At 41.5% G+C, this 24,938-nt stretch overlaps 1 protein-coding gene across 1 annotated transcript; it reads right to left on the bottom strand.

Annotated features, from left to right (window-relative positions):
- Window positions 1-15,647: 15,647 nt before the first annotated feature.
- Window positions 15,648-16,260, bottom strand: LOC134206589 (uncharacterized). Its single transcript, XM_062682312.1, has 4 exons — window positions 16,116-16,260; window positions 16,032-16,046; window positions 15,840-15,975; window positions 15,648-15,777 (listed from the first exon to the last, which is right to left on the bottom strand). Exons 1-4 carry the CDS (start codon window positions 16,258-16,260, stop codon window positions 15,654-15,656), a joined length of 420 nt encoding a protein of 139 aa, XP_062538296.1. The 3' UTR covers window positions 15,648-15,653.
- Window positions 16,261-24,938: the final 8,678 nt, after the last annotated feature.

Raw genomic sequence — 24,938 nt, 5'->3', positions numbered from 1 at the left:
AATTTTCAAACTTATTTAAACGAATTTTGTGCATACCTGGGACTGGATAATTTATATCCTACGCACGTGCTCCTAGGTTCATCGCCATACCACCCTCAGCACTAGGCTGTATTTTTTTATATACCTAACCAGCAGATGGCAGCTCTTTCTGCATAGGAATCTTACAGAAACTGTATCAAATTTTGGCATATACAATTTCGAAAGATTTTAATACAACCATTGTATTGAAATCTTCCAATTTTATATAATTTTAATACAGCATCTGTATAATAAGATTAAATTTCTTGTATTAAAACGAAAAATATAGGCAAAAGTTTTTTCCGTATTTTCAGTACAAAGATTATGAGTTAATCTTGCATCTTGAACCTACGCCGAATGGAGTATCCTTCTCCACTGGCCACTGTCTACACATCGCTTCCAGTCGCCCTGAACAGTGAGCGCCCTCAGGTCCTCTTCAACTGCAAAAAGCCATAGTGTACGCTTCCACGAAGCCTGCGGCCTCTCTACTAAATGTTATCTTCGCTTGACGTTCTTCCGGCATACGAACAACGTGACCAGCCCACCATGGTCTGCCGTGTTGAATAAGCTTAATAATATCCAGCCCTTTATACACCTGGTACAATTCGTGATTCTTGCGGCGCCGCCAGACACCGTTCTCCTGTTTACCGCCGAGTACTGTACGCAGCACCTTACGCTCAAACACTCCGAAAGCTCTCTGATCAGCCTCCTTTAACGTCCCTGTTTCATGGCCGTATAAAGCCACCGGAAGAATCAGAGTAGTATACAGTGCGAGTTTTGTTTTCGTTTGCAGACTACGGGACTTAAGCTGGTTACTTAAGCTGCAGTACGCCTTTTCACCGGGTAACATCATTATGGCACGACACTAATGTTCCAAGATACACAAATTCTTCTACCACATCAAACGTTTCACCATCCAACATCATTTCGCTACCACCACCACTAATAAACCCACGTTGTTTGCCAGTGACCATATACTTCGTTTTGCTGGTATTGATCGTGAGTCCAATCCTCGCTGTCTCCCTCTTAAAAGGCACAAAAGCCTCTTCCACGGCACAGCGATCAATCCTGATAATATCGATATCGTCCGCAAATCCCAGGAGCATATGCGATTTTGTGATAATGGTACCGCCTCTTTGTACACCAGCTCTCCTAATCGCTCCCTCTAGCGCTATATTTAACAGTAGATTCGATAGTGCATCACCCTGCTTTAATCCATTTAAGGTAAGAAATGACGTCGATATTTCATCCGCAACCCTTACACTTGATTTCGATCCGTCCAACGTTATACGAATCAGTCGTATCAGTTTCGCCGGGAAACCATGTTCAAGCATAATTTGCCATAATTCATTCCGTTTCACTGAATCGTACGCCGCCTTGAAATCTATAAACAGATGATGTGTCTGCAAGTTGTACTCCCGGAATTCATCAAGGATTTGTCTCAGGGTAAACATTTGATCCATCGTTGATCGGCCCTCACGGAAACCTGCTTGGTATTCGCCGACGAAGGACTCTTCAAGCGGTCTCAATCTGTTGAACAGAATACGGGACATAATTTTATACGCCGAATTAAGGAGAGTTATTCCTCTGTAATTGGCCCTTTCTTAAAGAGAGGACAAATGAGGCCGTCCAACCAGCTAGCAGGCATTTCCTCGTCTTCCCATATTTTCGACATAATATGGTGCAGAACTTCATAAAGCTACTCACTGCCATGTTTGAGAAGTTCAGCCGGGAGCTGGTCCTTCCCCGCAGCCTTATTGTTTTTCAGCTCCTTAACAGCTTTTTTAACCTCATCTAGTGTAGGCGATTCCATAGCTTGTCCATCGTCGCTAATATTTATTCTGCTCACCAATGTACCGTCACTTCCACTATTCAACAAAGTCTTGAAGTTTTGCTTCCACCTGGCAGCCACTTCGGTTTTATCTTAAATTCTTAAATTCCCTTGTTGGTCGATGCACATAACGGGAGATGGCGCTGTCTTTCTCCGCACGCCATTGACAGACTCATAGAACCTCCGCATATCGTCCTGCTCCATTTTTTCCTGCGCCTCGCTAATCATATGTTCTTCGTATTGCGGTGGGTTCGTTTTTCGGCTGCTCTTGCTTCCTTGTTCCGATCTCTATTCGATCGTATACCCGACACCAACATCCGGCTTCTGTCAACGTTCTTCTCGTCTGTCACTCTTTGACACTCCACATCAAACCAACCCGTCGCCTCTGTACAGTGCCTACCACTTCTCGTGATGTTGTGCTCACCGCTCCATGGATCGACTCCCAAAGATCGTTGATGTCTATAACGTTGATTGCATTTATCCATTCGTCGAGCTTCTAGCGGTACTTAGCCGATACTCCTTCCGCCGACAATCGCTGGATATTGTAACGCATCGTTCGCTGTGATCTTATCTTTCGTTCGATACAGTTGACAACCGTGATCGAATTTTACTGACAACGAGGTAGTGATCAAAGTCAATGTTCGGACCTCTGAATGTCCGTACATCGATAACATCCGAGAAATGGTGCCCATCCACCAAAACATGGTCTATCTGGTTGCAAGTTTCACCATTTGGGTATCTCCAGGTGTGCTTTCAGATATTCTTTCGTGCAAAATAGGTGCTACTGATGGCCATCCCTCTGGCAGCAGCGAAATTTACTAGCCGTAGGCCGTTATCATTGGTAGCGGAGTGAAGGCTCTCTCTACCGATTATGGGACGGAAAAAGTCCTCTCTACCGACCTGAGCGTTAGCGTCTCCGATAACAATTTTCACGTCATGCTTTGGGCACTCCCCATAGGCTTTATCAAGACATTCATAAAATGTGTCCTTCACGTCGTCGGATTTATCGTTTGTCGGTGCGTAAACGTTGAAGAATTTGACCCGTATCCTCAACATACAGATTCGTTCGCTAATGGGTTTCCACCGCATCACTCGCTTCATCTGCTTGCCCATCACTACGAAACCAACTCCATGTTCTGCTTTTCCGCCGCCGCTGTGATAGATGTTATACTTGAATGCAGTGTTGGTCGTTGGGTCCACGGCTCGGAATGCCAGATCTAGGCTATCGGACTTCTTGAATAGCGGCCACGTTCACTCCAACCTTCTGCAGTTCACGAGCTAGAAGGCTCACTCGTCCAGGCTCATTTAGGGTCCTGACATTCCAGGTACCGAGTTTCCAATCATAGTTCTTATTTCGTTGCCGGGTCGGTTGCCAAAAATAACGTCTCTTTTTCTTCTATCTCCATTTTTCGTGGTATTTGAGAGGCTTCCGTAAGCTACCTTACCGGGGTCGCGTTACCTACATCGCGCTGGTGGGGCTGCCACCTTAGGTATAGCTGACGCGATACAGCATTTCGTTGATCAGCCGCTGCGTACCAGGCAGACGCTGTTTGAGCCGCACCTCCTGGTGAACAGACGCTCGCGGCGTACCTTCTGACTCTAGCTGATGTCAGAAGGACCCAGGCTGCACTACCAGCTAAGTACACAACCCTTAGCTGGCGGTCTTTTGTCATCGGACGACCCGTGGAAGCGTGAGATAGGAACTTGTGGGGACCAGAGCTCTGTTGGGCGCTTCTTCCTTGATGTCAACCCACCATTTTGCAGCCCACTTGGTTGAGTACATTCCACTAAAAAAACTTAAAATAATTTTTCATTTTTTCAATTTTTTATGTGGTTTAATTTACCTTAAGAAAAACTTTTTTCCCAAATGTATGCTGTAAAAATATGTTAATTTTCCTTGAAACTGAGCCCATAAAATTTCAAAATAAAATGTGGAATGGAACCCTATTTTAATCATCTATGCGAAGCATTGATAAAATTTCGAAAAAGAAAAATCACTCTCCTAATATGAGTTTTAATTCAATTCCAGCCAAATTTTGTCTGAGGTACATCTCTTGACATTTCGTTTGGAAACTCACTGTATTCAATATGTATTTTGCAGGAATCTGAAATATTTACTCAAATGATCAGTGCAGGTTTGTTCGTGTGTTCTGTTGGATGTAGAACGATCGCGCGGGTATCGAAACGGCCGGTTCTGCTGTGCGGGTGAGTAAATTAATAAGTAATGTGACCAGCAAGCGTTCTGCGAAACGCGGAACGCCTATCTGGATTGCATCACTGGCTTGAAATACGATCCTCCAAAAGTGCGTTTCGCATAGATTTTGGTCTGGTCACATTATTATTAAGAAAGTGAAACCATCAGTGCAGGTGCACGTGAGGATGGTTTATATAACACAGTAAGCCTTTATTGTAAAACTGTAAATTAAAAATAATGCTTTTTGTCACTAAATACACGCTTTCAAAAATTTGATTTTAAAAATTTTGATTCAGGAAGTGTGAATACACTTGAGATATCATTATGATATGTGGGTGTAATCATGCGGAGCTTATTGTACACGACTATGGCTTCGGAATGCATGCGTTCTTAAAATGGACTATAGGAGTTGCACTAGAGCTATCGCCTACTATCTCTAATTATATAAATAAAATGGTTGCACAAATATTCCATCTATAATGCAACTGCCAGACATTGTGAGTAGGATTGTAAAAACACACAACACAATCTGAAATCTCGCTTAACTTTTCAAAAGGATCTAAGTAACATTTTTTCATGAATTAATTTGAATACTGCAATCAATAGCTTTCATATTGTCCTGTTGATTGCGCTATTCAAATTAATTCATGAAAAAATGTTACTAAGGACCTTTTGAAAAGTTAAGCGAGAAATGTTTACCCTAATTGTTATATTAGGATTAACCTTCCTATAGTGCCCAAAAAACTCACTCTCAGGTGTTCGGGTCATATGGACCCGGATTTGAGTTCGCAATATCTCTTTTATATACCCAAAATAGTCATCAGCTTATCAATCTCTCGAAACGGATTGTTGATCGGTCACACTTGCATTCTGTAGTCGACGGTGGATGAATCGACAAGTGGCCCCTTATATATGGGTGAATATTGTACAATTCGGCACCAACATTTCAAAAGGGCGAAACTGCTTTTGTAAACAAAAGTTTCTCACGTCCCTGGTGGGCTAATTTGTGCCCTTCCACGCAATCTAGCGCATTATAATGAAAGAAGAGGAATCGCTGCTTCCATCGTTGTTGTTGAATTGCGTGGGTGGGCTCGAATTAGCCCACCAGGGACGTTAAAAGCTCTTGTTTACAAAAGCAGTTTCGCCCTTTTGAAATGTTGGTGCCGAATTAAACCGCGATTTAAACGATTTCACTAGTTTTTTTTCTGGAAAATTAGGCCGATACAAATATTTAAAATCTATTTTCTCTCCCCCCCCCCTCGGATTTATTTTGCCAAAAATTAATATTTTGAGGGGGCAACAGAATAAAATTTGGATAATTTTGAGGATTATCAAAACATTCTTTAACAAATCCGAGGAGTTTTTTGTTTTTTTGTTTTTTTCATTTCAATATATTTTTTTATTATCCCCCACCTTGACCTTTCGGAGACCAGTAGGACAAAAAGTTAATTAAAGATTTTTTTTGATCTGAATAAATCCTACCGTTTCACTTCAGAGTTGGATTTTATTGACCCAACTGGATCTCGCCGTGCGGGGGCTCTGAAAAAAAAAAGTTTTTCCTTATTGGCGTAACTTTAAGTTTTTGTAATTTTATGGATGTTCAAACATTCTTACTGCTATATTACTATACTGCCGTTCTACGCATAATTGTCCCATGTTACCTTTGATCAAAAAATTTAAACTCAAGTCAATTTGCCCGACTTATTTTGGTATCGAATACATCTGAAAAGTTTTCTAATATTTTTGGAATCTAATTATGGGGAAGATTTTTCTAAAACATGAGATCCAACTTTATGTAGACGTTTTCCAGCCTACAATATTGTTAGATGACAACGTCGTTTTGCAGTGCGACAAATTGACTTGAGTTTTGGTTTTACCTTCAGTTAGCGGTATGTTAATGAACGCACGCGAGCACGCGCGCAGGACATGCGACTTCCGGCTCCGAATCTCCAGGAAATCCAGGAGGAGATCGGCCGGCTGAAAAACAACAAAGCCCCTGGAGTTGACCAACTACCAGGAGAGCTGTTTAAACACGGTGGTGAGGCACTGACTAGAGCGCTGCACTGGGTGATTACCAAGGTTTGGGAGGATGAGGTTCTGCCGCAGGAGTGGATGGAAGGTGTCGTGTGTCCCATCTACAAAAAGGGCGATAAGCTGGATTGTAGCAACTACCGCGCAATCACATTGCTGAACGCCGCCTACAAGGTACTCTCCCTAATTCTATGCCACCGACTAACACCAATTGCAAGAGAGTTCGTGGGGCAGTACCAGGCGGGATTTATGGGTGAACGCTCTACCACAGACCAGGTGTTCGCCATACGTCAGGTATTGCAGAAATGTCGCGAATACAACGTGCCCACACATCATCTATTTATCGACTTCAAAGCCGCATATGATACAATCGATCGGGACCAGCTATGGCAGCTAATGCACGAAAACGGATTTCCGGATAAACTGATACGGTTGATCAAGGCGACGATGGATCGGGTGATGTGCGTAGTTCGAGTTTCAGGGCATTCTCGAGTCCCTTCGAAACGCGTAGAGGGTTACGGCAAGGTGATGGTCTTTCGTGTCTGCTATTCAACATCGCTTTGGAGGGAGTAATACGAAGGGCAGGGATTGACACGAGTGGTACGATTTTCACGAAGTCCGTCCAGTTATTTGGTTTCGCCGACGACATTGATATCATCCCGAGCAAAGTCTGAAAACATAATGAGAGCATATAGAAAACATATTTTGATATTGATATCAAATCGAAATCATAATGTGTTTTCAAATATGAATCATCATGACTGATTACATATTTTGATCTCATTTTGCTGTTGATTTCTAAATTGTATGATCTGACATCAAACTGTGTACTTATTTTGTTGTCGGAACCAATATCAAAATTAGTTTTCGATTTGCTCTCATCGACAGCAGGAATAGTTTTCGATTTGATGTCACAGTAAGATTTTTCTGCTGTAGATTTTGATCTTTTAACCGTTAAAACGACCAAAAGGATATCAACCTGAGTTATCAAAATTAGGCGATTTCACAACAACAAAATTAGTTATCGATTTGCTCTCAAGCTTTGCTCGGGATGGCACATAACTTTGAGAGGATGGAGGAAGCCTACATCAGACTGAAAAGCAAAGCTAATCGGATTGGACTAGTCATCAACACGTCGAAGACGAAGTACATGATAGGAAGAGGCTCAAGAGAGGTCAATGTAAGCCACCCACCACGAGTATCTATCGGTGGTGACGAAATCGAGGTGGTTGAAGAATTCGTGTACTTGGGCTCACTGGTGACCAGCAGAGATATTAGGAGGCGCATAGTGCCTGGAAATCGTACGTACTCTGGACTCCGCAAGACGCTCCGATCGAATAGAGTTCGCCGCCGTACCAAACTGACAATCTACAAAACGCTTATAAGACCGGTAGTTCTCTACGGACACGAGACCTGGACGATGCTCGTGGAGGACCAACGCGCACTGGGAGTTTTTGAAAGGAAAGTGTTGCGTACCATCTATGGTGGGGTGCAGATGGCGGACGGTACGTGGAGGAGGCGAATGAACCACGAGTTGCATCAGCTGTTGGGAGCACCACCCAAGTAACATTTCAAGTTTTATTCCGCTCTAGAAATGGTTTTCAAGATCGAATTACAAGAACTGACAATAAAACCCATTACTACATTATTACCTTCTGATGACCACTATAAGAGTAAGATATGTCCAAGTGGCCCTCTCTAGATTACCACTATAAACCTCTTATAAGAGTATATAAAAATCCGTTTCAAGCCGCCCGCAAAAAAGGGAATTTGGCTGCGGCAGCTGTCAAAAATTTGCTTTGAAAAAAGAGAAACAAAATCTTGCAAACAAATAATAAAGTGTTGATGAAAATCATGATGAGGATGATTACAAAATAATACTTTTTCAAAGTTTTTTTTTTTCAATGTACTTTCATGGAAATGAGGTGCGCGCTCGATTTCATGGTGAAAGCTAGTGCAAAAATGAGATTAAGCACTACGCGCCCGCAGAATAATATAGTTTTGGGCAATGAATTTCTAATTATTATAACATCAATAACGTAAATCTTCACTAAATTAATTAATATTACACCCAAATATGTTTGTTTTTTATATCCTTTACCAAAAACGTGTCTTTTGCGGCGAAAATGCCGTCTAATCATAAATTCCAGTGATAAATTTCACTGCCTTGAAGATGGCTCTCCATTTCCAATATGGCCATCATAGATTTCGATCAGAAAAATGTTGCTCTTATTAAACACCGTTATAAACCCTTTGCAATGTAAATATTCTTATTGGGGTTATTTAATTGACCACATTACGACCCAAAATTATGGCTTTGATCAAGCTTTGAAAATTGGACTTATTATGCTCTTCGTTACAACCGTAGAGCTGCTAACAAGACCAGTCGGCATTTGACGTTTGAAGCTTTTCGAACAGATTTATTAGAGGTTTATTGATAGCAATAAGATCGCCAATAAATCTGAGCAACTAGCCATGGTGACTGCTTTCATAAATCCGCTATAAGAATTAAATAAATCTAACAGGCATGAAAATTGTTACTTGGGCATCCATCGTTCACACCGCGAAAATCGGAAGACTGCGGTGGGCCGGGCACGTAGCCAGAATGTCGGACAGTAATCCGGTGAAAATGGTTCTCTACAACGATCCGACGGGAACAAGAAGGCGAGGTGCACAGCGGGCAAGGTGGATCGATCAGGTGGAGGACGATTTGCCGACCCTCCGCAGACTGCGTGGTTGGCGAAGTGCAGCCATGGACCGAGCTGAATGGAGAAGACTTTTATGTGCAGCACAGGCCATTATGGCCTTAGTCTGATAATAAATAAAAAATTCAGTTCCAACATAAGACGATTATGCGTAGAAGGACAGTATATTCTTTTTCCGAATATAAGTTACAAGGTTTTATAAAAATCATGACAAAAATATGCATTAGGTCACTATCATCGCTACGCGTTTTGTATAATTTTGCACGATTCCGAAGCCCCCTTCTCGGAGATGTGTTTTTAAGACGGCCGTAATGAACTTTTAGATTTTTTGTGTGCTACCAGTCCAGCTTTACAACACGTCCTGCTCCTTCGACTGTATTTTCGAAACTACTGGAAATTTCGCAATGACATGCAGTGTAAATAACGCATGTTGAAGCTGTCATACAAACAAATTCGTTATAATCAACACAGAATACGAAATCGAAATGTTATCGACTTTTGAAAGTGGTGCAATTTGATTCCGTACCTCCTTTACAAGGTGTAGTCTCCAGTTAGCCTAGCAAGCAAAGCCGTAGGGTTGCCAATCTGGAGATGGCGAGTTTGATTCTCGGTCCTGATGCTTTTGGTCGCAAAACATACTCGATTCTCTGGGCATAGTGTATCCAATGTACTTGCCGTATATAATACATGCTCAAGCAATAGAAAGAAATAGAAAAAAACAACATAGAAAAGCTTTCAACAAATAACTTAATTCATATATTTAGTTATTTATTTTGCTTTATAACGCTCTTGAAGATAGCGATTTACTCTTCAATTAGGCTACTAAGCCACAATAAATCTATGATATAAGCACATAACATATTTTCGCCATGGAATGTGGTCCTTTTATAGTTTTGAATCGCTAGCAAACCAAGCGGTGAAAGTCAAGCTTTACTGAAGAATTTACCATAAGACAGAACAGCAATGCATGCTTTCTGTCTCTTTCTTTCGCCTTGGGTATACGGGAGCACCGTTCGGCGATTGTTGATACACAAAGCGTCCACTTTGAAACTTCCAGTTTGTTCAATGATATCTATCTGTTCTGTGATATAAGGGTTGTGTAATTAGCAAAAAAACAGCACATATTAGAGAAATTATTACTAAAAATGCTCGAAAAATCATTTGTTATGTGAACTATTTTTATCTTTATTTTGAATTGAGGAGTATGAGCATTGTATACTGCAGGTAAGTAGATAAATTTAATAAATTTTGTGTACTTAGTGCAAACTTTGACTGTATGAATAAGAAAGCCATACCCATTGCCATTATGTGGACTCGGTGCTAAGTGTCCTTAAGTTTGTTTAAAAAATAGAAAGTGGAAACAAGTTATCAAAAACTCAATTACCAACATCAAATGATGTTGATATTTTATTCAGATTGTATACTAAGTCAGTAAAAAAAGTAACATCATGTTTAGCGAAGGCGTATTATGATTATAGTAAAACGTAGTTTTGATAAAAAAGAATCTGACCTCTCATTAAATTTCATTTAATCTTATTTATTCTGAAGCACCTCGAGTCGAATGGAACTTGGAACTAAGCATAAACACGGACGTAACTGTTGGTGTCGTTTAATTTATGACACTCGCTAAGAGATGGTGTGTTTATTGGTAAGCAATGCATCCTTGTGCCGACCGAACGGGACTTTTGATGTGACATTGCCGTGCCAGCCAGTGTGGGTCTCCGTGGATATCTCTCAGTCTTGGCTGGCTTTGTGACGGAATGCGCATTGGGTGGCTGTAATCGGATACCACCTTCGCCGTTGCGATGCCGCCGGAACCGGTGCGAAGTGATGACATTTGTATCAGTAAATGGTTTTTTCAATTGCACTTCCTAGCCGCTGATGTGTCTCGGCTGCCGGTTCCAAGCAAGATTAAGTGTTTCAATAAAATTTATTAAGCGATGATTGACTAACATGTCCATGATGTGAGTGTAGCAGTCTCCGGCTATTAGGTTTAGTGAGATAACCATTGCAACGCATAAGAGAAAGAACCTTTGAAGATGCTTCATCTAGCTAATGAAGTGAAGCTACTAGTTATATGCTTCTATCGAACTGCTATTTAGACAAATATTGGCCGAAGATATGAATAAAAGTTTTTTCTTACTTTTTATACTTGCATTTTCTCATTTCTCTTGTAGGATTTAGATAATGCAAAAATGTGCAAAATGAATTATGCTTCTATGCAGCGCAAGATATTTCTGTTGCTTAGCGGTAAGACGCGTGGCTGCCAAGCAGTCAAGGAAATTTTCCGACATGAACAAAATGTATGTTATAAACATGACATCTATTGATGGTAATGTGGTTCAAAAAACTCGTTGTTAAAAACAATGCAGGATGCTAGGTGTTTAGTCTGTACGACCTCTAGTTCCTGCTTTTTTTTAATCACTCATAGAATCTTTTTTGGGACTTTTCTGTGCAATTATTACACTGGACGACAAAATCAGAAAAAAAATTGTGGATGTATTCGCAATGCTAATGTGATGCATTTGTGTTTCTCGACTACTGTTGATTGATTGGGAAATATCTGAGATGGTTTGGTCTAAAAGTAAGAGTGGGTTCATCGCTTTAACGGAGTTGTTGAGTTATTGGCATGTTTGAATGATTACATGTTCATATGAGTTAAAATATTGAGTTATAACGATAATCCAAGTTATTACGATATCTGTATGTTCACATCTGTGTTTTTCAGGCGAAATGGGCCTCCCAGGGGGAAACTATAGGTAGGGATATTGAAAACTCAGCAACATAACCATAAATGTACATGGAGACGCATGGTACATTTGTGGAAGGATTCATCTTGGAACTAAACTTTTTATGCATTTTTTTCGCATTCGATTAATTAAATAAACAAGTTTGCAATTATTTGTATGACAACTTGTATTGAGGAAAAACTGAATATAATTTCATGTTGGGAAGTACATGTTCTTGTTTAACCTGTTGGATACTGTGGTCAAGAAATTATTAGAATCATGAATTCAAACAGCAGGATCCAAGACGTCTTCTGGGCGATTCTTACAATTCTTTCACGGTTGTATTATCCACCTCATCAAGTTGCCTGTAGATTGTTATTCTATTATGTTGCTGGAGATGCTCATATTCTACGTAGTTTAAATAAGATTGAACCAAATGTTATACGCTCTCCAACTTGTTCTAGAGTTCAGATCAATAAGGCTATCAGATCAACAACACCTGTAATCCAATCGAAATCAAACCAGCAAGCCTATACAACTCCATAGAGCCCATGTGTATCATATGCAGTTCAAATTGGTTTGATGCAGATGATCGAGGTTCTCCAATTTGTTCCGGTGATCAGATCAATTGGTCTACCAGATCAAATAAGCCAATCAAACCGAAATCAACCCAGCATCACAATCACGATGGGCCACGCCGGGAAATTAGGAGGAAAAATATATTTTCACTACAACCTGTCTTCAGCAAAGTCAAGCTTATTATTTAAGACTTATTTTCACGTTTGTTGCAATAGTCCCACTACATTTTGAGATAAAATTTATAGCTTCTATATTTCTAATTTTAGCATTGTACGATGTTCTAGAAATATGTTCCTTATTAAATTTTAAACCACTTTGCTTAAAAAAACATTGGCGTTTGTATCATTTGTTTTGATTATCAATATAAAATCAATATTTTGATTGTAACTTTTTAGTTTTAGTATATAAAAAATGCATACATTGGTGGATTGCAGAGATATCAGAGATATGTTCTGCATATTTTGAAACTGGGGAATTGGGGTTATTTAATCATTTTGAAAAATGGCTTTTTTAACGAGGAAATCAAAATGATTAGATCTAGAAGTGTTGTAAAACCGGAAATTCCTCCCAATTCGTCAAAAACAAAATGTTTATAGTAATCAGGAGGCGCACACTTTATAAACTCAGGAATAGAGGCTTGCGCCGCGACAGCAGATATATCTACATTCGTGTGCGGCTGACCAAAAGTCCCACGTCCCTAAGTTGAGAAGACCTTCCTACGGAAATCATGGAAATTTTTCCACTTGAGGTAGTTATTGACTGGAATAAGCTCGAAATAGTGTTTATCAGCTTCGCGGACTCCTTAAAACGCTATATTTATTCTGATCCAAAGTATCGGTTTATTTATTGGTCTTTTTCAATCGATTGCAATGATGCAGCGTTCTATTATCCTTCGGTGTTTAAGACATTTGTATTTATATCCTGCTCATGGCGGAATTTTCCAAGAAAAACAGTGATGTCTGCAATTGTCTAACCAAAACGTGCATTTTTTTATGCTCTAAAGCTTTGTAGAATACGCCTTTTCGATAAAAAAATAAAACTAAAATGTTACAATAAAAATATTTTTTAGGGTCACACTAATTATTATTTGAAATTACCATAACAAATGATAGAAATGACGTATAACAATGGTCTATTCAGCAAAGTGCCATAAAATTAAAAAAGGAACAACTTTCTAAAACATTGTACAATGCTCAAATTAGAAATATAGAAGTAAAATTTTATCTCAAAATGTAGTGGGACCACCCTATTGTAACAAACCTCAAAATAAAGCTTAAATAATAAGCTTTGACTTTGCTGAAGACATTTTGTTCCTAAAATATCATCTTCGAAGTGACAATAATTTTTTCCTCCTAATTTTCCGCCGTGGCCCATCGTGAGAGGAATTCAGAGGAAGTATTGATTTGACAATCATTATTTCATTTCATTTATTTAGTCTGTATCAAAACAGATAACACTGAATCAACAATTTGACGCCGCAATACACGGTTCGAGGCCGCATCTCTCCATCCTCGAAAACGCCCCACGCTCGCCAAATCGTTTTGCACCTGGTATGCCCATCTCGCTCGCTGCGCTCCACGTCGTTTCGTACCTGCCGGATCGGAAGCGAACACCAACTTTGCAGGGTTAGTGTCCGGCATTCTTGCAACATGTCCTGCCCATTGTACCCTTCCGGCTTTAGCTACTTTCTGGATACTGGGGTCGCCGTAGAGCTGGGCGAGCTCGTGGTTCATTCTTCGCTGCCACACACCGTCTTCTTGCAGATCGCCAAAGATGGTCCTAAGCATCCGTCTCTCGAATACTCCGAGTCCTCCTCGAGCATTGTCCATGTTTCATCTCCGTAGAGGACAACCGATCTTATTAGCGTCTTGCACATGCCACATTTGGTGCGGTGGCGAATCTTTTATGACCGCAGTTTCTTCTGGAGCCCGTAGTAGGCTCGACTTCCACAGATGATGCGCCTTCGTATTTCACGACTAACATTGTTATCAGCCGTTAGCAAGGATGCGAGGTAGATGAATTCCTCGACCACCTCGAAGGTATCCCCGTCTATCGTAACACTGCTTCCCAAAAGTAACACTTCTCAAAAGTTCTTCCAGGAATTCCTTCGGGAGCTTATCCAGGAGCTCCGGCGGAAGTCAATCCAGGAATTCATTTGGAAGTTCCTTCATCATGAATTCCTTCAAAATTTCCGTAAAAAAATCCCTCGGAAATTCTTCCAGGAAATACTTCGAAATCAGGAAATCGCTCCAAATTTCCTCCAGGAATTCTTACGGAAGTTCCTCCAGAAAATCCTTTGAAAGTGGAAGGGTGACTTCAAAAATTTGTTATACCATTTTTTCAAAAATTTACATATCAAGAATGAAAAGCACCCAATCTACCACTGATCGAACGTGGTTTACAATAATTTACGATAGACGATAGCCTATACGACCAATGAAAAAGGCCACAACCCATCGGCCGAAATGTCGGGCAAGTAACTAAATCCTTTGAAAGGTCTTCCAATAATTCCTCCGGAATTTCCTCCAAGAATTCCAAGCTCCTTCGGGAATTCTTTCGGAAGCTCATCCGGGAGTTTCTTCGAAAGCTCCCCCGGGAATTTTTTTGGAAGGTCCTCCATGCAGTCCAGAGGAATTATTGGAGGAACTTCCTAAGGAATTCCTGGAAGATCTTCTGAGGGAACTTCCGAAGGAATTTCTGGAGGAACTTGCGGAGGAATTCCTAAAGGAACTTTCGGAGGAATACCTGATGGAACTTCCGGAAGAATTCCTGAAGGAACTCCCAGAGAAACTCCAGAAGGAACTTTCTTAGGAATTTTGAAAGAATTTCTGGCGGAATTCCTATCCTGCATTAACGTGCAAAGGAAGTCCTGGAGAAACCTGTTATGAAAATTCTGGAGGAGCATACAAATAAATTACTGGAGGTTCTAATGCGATTTTCCGGTAGCGGGTAGAGCAGAACTACCAAAGCGGACACAAAGCAAACAAAACTGGAGGGCTAAAGCACCAACAAGACAAATAAAGCCACAAATCTCAAATTAATACATATATTTGGGGCATTTGCCCTAATCTTCCTCTTACTGCCTTCTCATCCTTACTCTCTTCGTCTTACTTCCTCTTCTCTACTTCTTCCATCTTACAAACTAATTTGTTCAGTACTCACGGTACCACCTAACGGAATCATCTCGCCGCCGCGAATCTTGCATGCCGCTCCCGATGTTCACACCGACGATATTCCTCTGCTGGAGACCCCTCTGGCCGTCCAGTACGACCGGGTTGCTGGATGGGGTCCCTCCGAGGCAGTCTTCGATGTTTCCGTACACCACAGTCACCAAACTTGCACCAGTGCACACCACTCGACGGTTTCGAAGCCGGTCCCCACCGATCGCTACGATGCCAACGTCGAGGCCAACACGCACCTTTCCTCCAGCCAAACAGCATCGATCGTACACCGACGGTTGACGAATTCGATCCGGCACCAAAAACTAAATCCGGCACAAAAACCCTGTGGATGTATGTCCACCGTTAAACGACTGTTCGCACATTGTTTTAGAGGCACTTACCCAATCAGTGGGGTGATTTTTGCGCTGCCAAGATGCCTTTAGATTGAAACGATGGCCTCCAATGCGACAGGTCGTCGTCGTTTGCTGTGTCACGGGAACCGTCTTCGTCAAATCTTCGGAATGGAGTTCTATTGCGAATTTGCTTGATGTTAGAGTCTTATTCCCCAGAATCCACTAGAGTTCTATTTACCTTCTGTCCGCTGAAACCTGTTCAGATCGACGAATGCTCTTGGCGGCTTTGGTCCACCGGAATAGATGGAAGATTGCTTCTGCCGAACGGAAGAAGGGGTGGTTTTCACACGTTTCTACGAAGCAAACGCTCGAATCTGTTTCAAGGGATTGAGGTTAGCATAATTCCTCTAGCACGATGATTGTTCCTTACCTCTGAGTGCGTTTCCTGGCGGTCTGGATCTGCGCTAGTGCTTTTCCTAGCGGTCGGGATCTGCGCCGCACTCCCCCGAATCACTTTTCGCCACTCGCTTGCTAAAGCACTTTTTGCACCTCGTGCGTTTGCCAGAAAACTTTTTCCGACGACGCGATGGCGGTATGAAGCCGGTTACCGGTACCAATCGCGCAGGAATAACCGATGGCTCTTTGCTGCTGTTGGTCATCGTGGTGTGCGTGTGTTCGTTAATTGAATATTGAACAATTCAAACGTAACACAACTCTACCGTAGTGGAAGAATTTTTCATAAATCGATGATCAAACGATTTATGAAAAATTCAAAAAATACTTCAATCATCCTTCTAGGATGATGGTCAGAGACAAATCGGTCAACTAAACTCTTGAGCAGACCTCAAGTTGCAATCGGTTCCTTAACCTAACTCGACTATATACGCAAGCCTTGCTTGCCAAATCTTCTTCTCAACATCGAATAACAGCTTGACTGTACAACTAATCTCATCATCGCGCCAGCTGCGTCTGGCAGAATCTTCGACCTCTCAAATCGTCTCTGACCAAAGTCCTTTCAAGCTTCCACAAATCCGAACCAAACTGCGGCAAAACATTCAAATCGGATTTAAGCCTATTGTATTGACTAAAATAGGCAAAATCGCTCACAAATCATTAAGAAGCTGTATTTACAGACTATTTACAAGGACAAAATTGGTTTGGTTTGGAATAATGAGAAAAGACGCATTTACTCGACTAAGTCGTCATGAGGCCGGGAAATAGGGTTTTACCGCGCCCTGGGTCGCGTTACCATTCATGACAACCCCCAGTGCTTTAACTTTAGGCCACGCATACGATTTTAATGGATATACCTTTGCCACTTTTAGCTCTGTGAAGTGCGCCAACGAATAATTGGTGGAACGGCTCGATTTCTCTCGATCGGCTAACGGCTAACCACCGTGCTTATGATGGCGGTCTTCGGTGCTTCTTCTCTCTCCCGTTTGGGACTTGTCCTGTTCCCAGACCACATCTTCTTGCTTTTCTCTCCTCATGTTCCCGCATAACCGTTGTTCCCCTGCGCCGGATAGTGGCCGTAAGCGTCAACCCCCGCCGAACAGATTTTTGGTCTTCGACTCGAGGCTTCAACTCCTCCTACCCAGGAACTGATCTGCTCTTCTGAGGAGTCCCTGCAACCCGTTGCCAGTTTACAGGGTACGATTTCTCTCGCTTCGTGAACAGCGCACGGTTCATTCCCTAGCGCGATGGGAATGCTGGATGAACCGTAATTTCTTGTCTGTCTGGATCGCCAGTTGTGCGACCTACTCTTGTTTCGGGTCCGTTTGTCCCCCACTCCTCCACTCTCAGTACTGCACAGTCGTTGCTCCCTTGCGCCGGATAGTGGCCGTAAGCTTTGACCCCCGCTGAACGGATTTTTGGTCCTCGACCCAAGGTCTCCACTCCTCCTACCCAGGAACTGAACTGCCGTCCTGCAGAGTTCCCTGCAACCCGTTTCCAGTTTGCAGGGTACGGGTACGATTTCTCTCGCTTCGTGAACGGCGCGCGGTTCGTTGTGGCTTATTCCCTGGCGCGACGGTAATGTCGATGAACCACATTGTTCGACGACCGCTTTGGTCTTCTGCGTTTGGACGTTGGTCTTCCTCCGGTAGTTGCCTTGCCAATTGATTGTCGAGGTGGAGAGGTAGTTTATTAAAGTTGTTGCTCATCACACCTGACTGCGCCATTTATCACGCTTGGCGACGGATTTTCCTGAGCGTAGTGCTCATTGCCCACAGACTCTGTCTGCTTACATAGCTTGATGAGGGTTTTGGAACCTCGCTCGGTTGAGCGGAAACCGCTGGTTCCTCAATCGGTCTGGCGAAAGTGAAGAGAAATGTGTTGCTGCTTCTTCACTTCCTTCGTCGTCGTTGCTCCCAGTTATTGGTGTTTTTCAGCAACCCTTGCTTCTGGTTGGCAGGCATTACCTGCGTACATAGCTTGCACAGTGCCGTTTAATCGGCTTTGATGTCTTTCGCATGGAATCGACCTTTCTTCCCACTCAAAACGTCCTCTAACAGGTACACATTTGTTCCGAGGGCTTCCTTCACGATTGCCGGAACAAACTTCGGCTCTAGCTTGCTGTTGATTTGGTCCGCCTTCGATGAAAGGATGAATGTCCGGCGCCAAACCAGATCTCCGACCTTGAACGACACCGCTCTCGTGCGTAGATTGTATCGCTGCTTCGCTCGCTCGTGGCTGTTTTTGATCCGCTCGATAATGAGCTTCTGAATACGGCGAATCGTCGACAATCTCATCTCCTGGGCGACCTTTGGATCCTCCGCCGTGTTCAACGATTGCTGTGTGTAGAGATCCGTGTGTAGCAGCAGGTTACGTCCGAAAATGGCTTCGTGCGGACTCACACCCGTTGCTTCGTGTTTCGCTGCGTTGATCGCCGCTGTGATAGCAGGCAACTTGTCATCCCATTTGCGATGATCGCCGTCGAGTAGCGTCCGAATACAAGTAACCACGACGCGATTTACGCATTCGGCGTTGTTCGCTTGTGGCGAATAGTAGGCGGTCTTCATGTGGCCCATCTTGTGCTATGCTAGCCAAGATTTGAAGACCATGGACTCGAACTGCTTCCCTTTGTCCGACAGTATCAGCCGAGGACGTGAGAGCTTCAAACATACTTCTTCCTCTAGAAACTCCACCATCTTTTGCGAATCGGCTGTGCGCATTGGCTTGACGATCACATACTTGCTCACCCAATCTACTATCACTAGCAACACTGTGTTCCCTCGCTTAGAGCGCGTGAGTGGACCCACGAAATCGATCGATATCATCTCCCAAGAATCTTCGCAGGATTGGGCTTCCCCATTTCCAGTAGTAGTGGGCTTGTAGTTTGTGCCAAGTTTTGTAGAATCCTAGGTGCGCAGCTGCTGGCTCGTCGTGGAATCTCCGAATCAGAAGCATTCTTTCTTCTTTGGGAACAGCTTGTTTCCTTTTTTGGTACAGTCAAACCTCCATGAGTCGATGTTCTATGACTCGATATCGACTCATGGAAGCAAATTATTCCATATTAAAAAATATTTCCTGGGTTACTATGATGGTCCCTTCAAACAGCTAATCAAGGATTTTACATTCCTCATCTCGATATTTCCATTAGTCGATGGTCCCTTCGATATCGACTCATGGAGGTTTGACTGTATACTGCTCCGACTTCATCCTTGCAACGACAGTTCTTGAACACCTTGTACCTTTTTCATACATTAAGAGTAACGAAACGATTTCTATAAGTGTAGTTATTTATTTATTTATTAATTTTCGTCAACCGTCGTAGACTAGTACATATAAATATACATAATTTTTTCATTTCTTAATGCTAATATACATAAATTGTGAAGTATTTACCATATATTTATAATAAAAAATTAACTAGAGATTAAATAGTACAGATAAAAAATGTTATATCTTTTGTCTTATGTGTTGCGATTTCGAATTCTATTAAAATATGTTTTAAGATTCTGCCGAGACATTGTAAAGTCGATAGCTTCGCAGTGTTGATTGTAAATGTTCATTATTCGATTCAAAGGTCCAAATTTGGCATAATTTGTTCGATGATAGTTTGTTATAAATAAGGTACGATTACGAAGTTGCCTTGAAGGAATATAAAAGTTTAATTTTGATAAGATTTCAGTGAATCAACACGTTGCGAAACGATATCATTTACGAAGGAAACCATTGCCATTTCACGCCGCTCTTTCAAAGTCTGTATGTCAATAAGCATGCAGCGTGCTTTGTATGATGGGAGTGGAAATGATGTCCAGCCTAATTTACGAAGAGCAAATAGTAAAAATTGCTTTTGTACAGATTCTAATCTCTCTTCGTGCGTGATTGAGAAAGGAGACCATACAATACTGCAATATTCCATTATTGATCTAACGTAAGCTACATAAAGTGTTTTAATTGTATATGGGTCATGAAAGTTATAGCAGAAATGCTTTATGAACCCTAGCATGTTATTAGCCCTGTGAATCATTGTGTTGTAAAATGCTTGAGAAATGTTCAGCTATATTTCTTTATCTTTATCTTTCTTTATTGGGAGCAGGGAAAAGCCCGTTCGAGTAGTGCATCAATAAGAACTTTCTCGAATGGGCGTAAAACCTCCTCATCTTTTGTATCAACAGAATTGACATATACTCCAAATGATACAATATTGACTTATATCTAGAATTACTATCTACTTACAGATAACATAGGTACAATTCGGTAAAACGATTACTGTTACAATACAAGAAATAAATGCCTAACGAGTAGTGGTTGATGTAGTAGCGAATAGGTGCGTGAATCTCTTTTTCAACGTCACGCGTGAAAGATGGAAATCGAATTCAGAAGAACAACGATTGAATATCCTACACATGGCAATAAGGGGTTCGTTATGCCCGTAATTTGTGCGGGCACCATGAATAAAAAAAGAAGGGTCTAGACCGGAGCTGTCTTTGGGAAATATTAACATCCAAACTAGATAAAAGACCAGGGCAATCAATTTGAGAAATAAGAAGATCGGAAACATAAAGTGCCCTGGAGACCTCGCGACGCACACTTAAAAGCTCTAATCCTATAAGTTTACAGCGATCGTCATAACTTGGAAGATTGAAAGGATCATTCCACGGTAGGTGGCGCAGAGCAAAACGCACGAATTTGCGTTGAATAGATTCAATACGTTGAATACTGTTGAGATAGTATGGTGCCCAGACAATGCACGAGTACTCTAAGACTGATCTCACCAGAGAACAATACAGGGATTTCAGTCATTGAATGTCTTTGAAGTTTTTTGCTATCCTGAAGATAAAACCCAGTGTTTTTGAGGCTTTTGAGGTGAGCAATGTGCTCCTTAAAAGTAAGCTTGGAATCGAGCAGAACACCAAGATCTTTGATTACCGATTCCTTTTTAAGGCTATCAGCACCAATTTTGTAATCAGAATCAAGCAAAGTTCGTCGACGGGAGAACGAAATAACCGAGCATTTGGCAGCGTTGAGGTCCATTCGGTTGATTTTACACCATTCAGTGAACCGCTCTTGCTGAGATTGTAGAAAAAGAGCATCACCAGTGTCATTAACAATCCAATACAGCTTGAAATCGTCAGCAAAAGAAAGTTTGAAGCATTCCAAGTGTAGATGAACATCGTTAAGGTACACCAAGAAAATCAGCGGCCTCAAGTGGCTACCCTGTGGCACTCCTGTAGTAACGAGGAAATATGTTGAAATGATATCACCGATCTTAATGGCCATTTCCCGACCACTCAAGTAGGACTGTAACCAGTGAAGAAAAGATCCAGAGAATCCCAATCGGCCAAATTTTGCGACAGTTATCTGATGATTGATTTTATCAAATGCCGCTGAAAAATCCGTGTAGATGGAATCAACTTGCTGGCCTTTCTGGAGAGCTTTGGCGATGAAAGATGAGTACAAAAGTAGATAACTATTCGTTGACCGTTTCGACATAAATCCATGTTGATGCTCTGAGATGAAGTGACGACAGTTGTGGAACAAAAAATTGTAAACAATTTTTTCGAACAGCATTGAAACCGCACACATAGCCGCAATACCGCTATAATTGCTGACTTCGCCCCACTCAGTTCCCCCCCCCAGTCAGTTTTCCAAAAAGTTTCCAATAATTTTTGTGAAGTCAAAACATATAACAAGTCGGGTGCAAATATGTACATAACATCAGTATTTCAAGCGAAATAAAATAATAGATTGAATATATTAGAAAAAAATATTTTTATACTTGTTTGAGTCACCTTAATGTTTGTCAAATCAATATTTCCTCCGAATTCCTCCTACCTAATAAACCAGAGTGAATTTGGTAGCTGAATGTCCAAAATTTGGTATGGTTTGATCGGCCACAATTTTTCTCAATTAAAAATAAAGGCATAATAAAATTGCGTAAAATAATATAAAAAAATCGAATAACTTCTCTAATAGACCTCATCTTTTGGGAAAACATGTGATTTGATGTACTTGTTCACTTTGTAGAACATGTCCATGTTGAAAAACAATAAAAAAAAAACTTTACTTGAAAAAACTGGTTTTAGAAACGATTTTTTTTTATTTCATCATAACTCGCTACCATTAAGAGATGTACATATCACTTTTGTAGCGGCTCAATTTTTTTGAATGAAAATGAAAAAAAATGGATCACCCTAACAGACGAATTTTCTGGTTACCCTAATCTTTCAAAAGATAGCTTATTTTTGGTAAAATTTTCTTCCGAGGACACCACCTATGTAAAATCAACCGTTTGCACGCAAATAAAAAAAAACGCACGTTTTTGGCTTGTTGTGCCCACTGTACAAGTCCCTTTCTTATCTTTTACAGTTAAAATTAGTTTGATGAAGATGTTCTGGATTCTGGATTGGCGCTTGCGGAGTCGATTTCGATTGGATTCCAGGCATTGTTGACCTGAACTACAGAACAATTTGGAAAGCGTAGAACATCTGCCTCAAGCTAATTAGAGCTGTGTGTAATACGCAAGGGCTATAGGGATTTGTGTGGACATGCTGGGTTGTCGGAATGTCGGACAATAGGCCGGTGAAAAAGATTCCCGATAGCTATCTGACGGGCAAAGAAAGGCGAGGTGCGCAGCGAGCAAGGTAGATCAATCAGGTGGAAGACGATTTGCATACAGCGTGGTTGGCGACATAGATTGAGCCGAATGGAGACGACTATTATGTTCTGCCTACTCCGCCACTCCACCACTCCGCCTTAGGCTGAATAAATAGATCAATAATCAATAATGCATTGTGGCAGGAATTGTATCGAGCTAATCGCTGCCGAACCAAACTGACTTCCAACAAAATACTCATTAGACTTTAGATTAGATTTGATTAGGTAGTCTAACGGGCCCGAGACTTGGATAAGGGCCGATGTCCACGTAGCGGTTTTTTACGCTGCGTGCACGCCGCGTTCACGCAAGGTACCAAGCATCAAATGGAGTAATGCACACGTAAACGTGTGCACGACTACATTTGATGCTGGGTACCTTGCGTGGACGCAGCGTTCACGCAGCTTTAAAAAACGCTACGTGGGCATCGGCCCTAATGCTCGAAAAAAGTGTTGCATACTATATACGGTATCGATAGGTGATCCGACGGGAACAAGAAGGCGAGTTGTGCAAGGTGGATTGATCAGGTTGAAGACGAGTGGGCCTTGGGTGTAACGTGTAACCCCAATAAGCTACACTTAAGGAGTGCAATGTGTACCGCATGAATTTTGGATGGCTCCAATGGGTTCAAATGCTCATACTTATTACTAGCTTATGGGTACTATCCACTTTTTGTGTGAATTGTGCTCTCATTCGATAGCTATAGTTTCTTTTTGCATTAAGCTACATAAAAACCTTATTCCGGTCTCATATACAGAAAACTAAAAGTACCTCATTACATTTTCGGGCTCACTCATTTGTTGTACAATGTTACAGATATAACTGATGCATGCGTGTTCTCAATCGAGTTTAAATAAAATAATCACACATTTGCGCATGGTAATTGATGCGTAAACCTCCCCACTGCGATTTGTCAACTTCCACATGACCTGGAAAACAAAAACACCGGCCTTAATCGACTCATAAGTAGTAGCGCATGTTGCTGCAGCGGAACGGAACCAGCTCCTGGAATCCAACCGCCATTCCAGAGACAACCAGTTCGTGGTATGACCAGCTTTTCGTTTGTCGCCTGACCAGTAAAATCACTTTTCCGCTTGTATGTATGTTGTGCTCGTTTTCGCGGTCATTTTGTAAACAACATAAACAACAAATGCTTACGCATCGACAGCGAAAAATTAAACCCACTCACTGCGTCGTCTTCACTGTACATTTTGTTTTTTGTTGTCCAAGTCAGGAAAAACTTGATTTCTTGCGCTTAATTTCCCACCTCAACCGTGGCTGCAGGAGGAAATGATCTCAAACGCACCCAGAGGATTTTTCCGATGTTTTCTTCTATTATAATTCGAATTATTTTCCTTATTAATTGATTTTTCTTATTAATTGAAGGTGGCTTTAAAAATAGTGCTTTTGAATATTGATTTTATTACAAATGGCATTGAAAAATTATTGAAGTGGTGATTGCTTACCGATTTGGAGTGCATCAGCGCATCTCTGACCACAGCACCGTACAATATTTCTACCCAACGATGTCGTTTTCTCGTTAGGGGAGGCCGTCTATATCAAACCATACGATATGGATTGCCATACGGTGCTCCGCACAACCACTTCGCTCTACGTATCAACGATGTGACTAAAGCTGAAAGTGAACACTTACTTTCTGATTATTAAACTTGCTTGGCCGCTGCCTTCCGTCGCGGTGTTGGGAAAAGTAGGCTTCCTAGTCACGACCCCCACAACTTGTCCGCGGATTTGTTCGTTCCTGGATAGTTGTGCTAATGCTACTTTATGATGTGCGTAGTTTTCACTTCTCGTTTTCACTCTCACTGGTCGAGTTCGCGGTAGAAGCATGACGTTATTGCATGTCTTAGATCGACAATTTCCCATTCTATGGCAGAAGCAATGGAATTCCTTCGGAGTAGATGGGAGTAGATGTGGGATGTAACATAAATTTTCAAACGAAAGTATTCACACTTCCTGTTTGAAAAATGTGGCGAGATTTTTTAATAAATGGGGAAGTACTCTACCGCCGAATACCTTCCAATAGAGGGCCCAAAATAATACTTATAGAAGTTGATAGTATCCGTTGATATATAAACCAAAACCAGACTTTTACCTGCGCGGAACGTGATGTCCTCATGTTATAAGCTTTAAAAAAAATTCGAAACAAATAATGATAAGAAATGGAGAAAACATATTTTGAGTAATTGCATCGAATTTGAATATTGCATTGTTACT

This window comes from Armigeres subalbatus, chromosome 1 (genome assembly GCF_024139115.2).
Source record: "Armigeres subalbatus isolate Guangzhou_Male chromosome 1, GZ_Asu_2, whole genome shotgun sequence".
Classification (NCBI taxonomy): domain Eukaryota; kingdom Metazoa; phylum Arthropoda; class Insecta; order Diptera; family Culicidae; genus Armigeres; species Armigeres subalbatus.
Note: the sequence above shows the minus strand (reverse complement) of the source record. Positions and strands in the feature narration are given on the sequence as shown.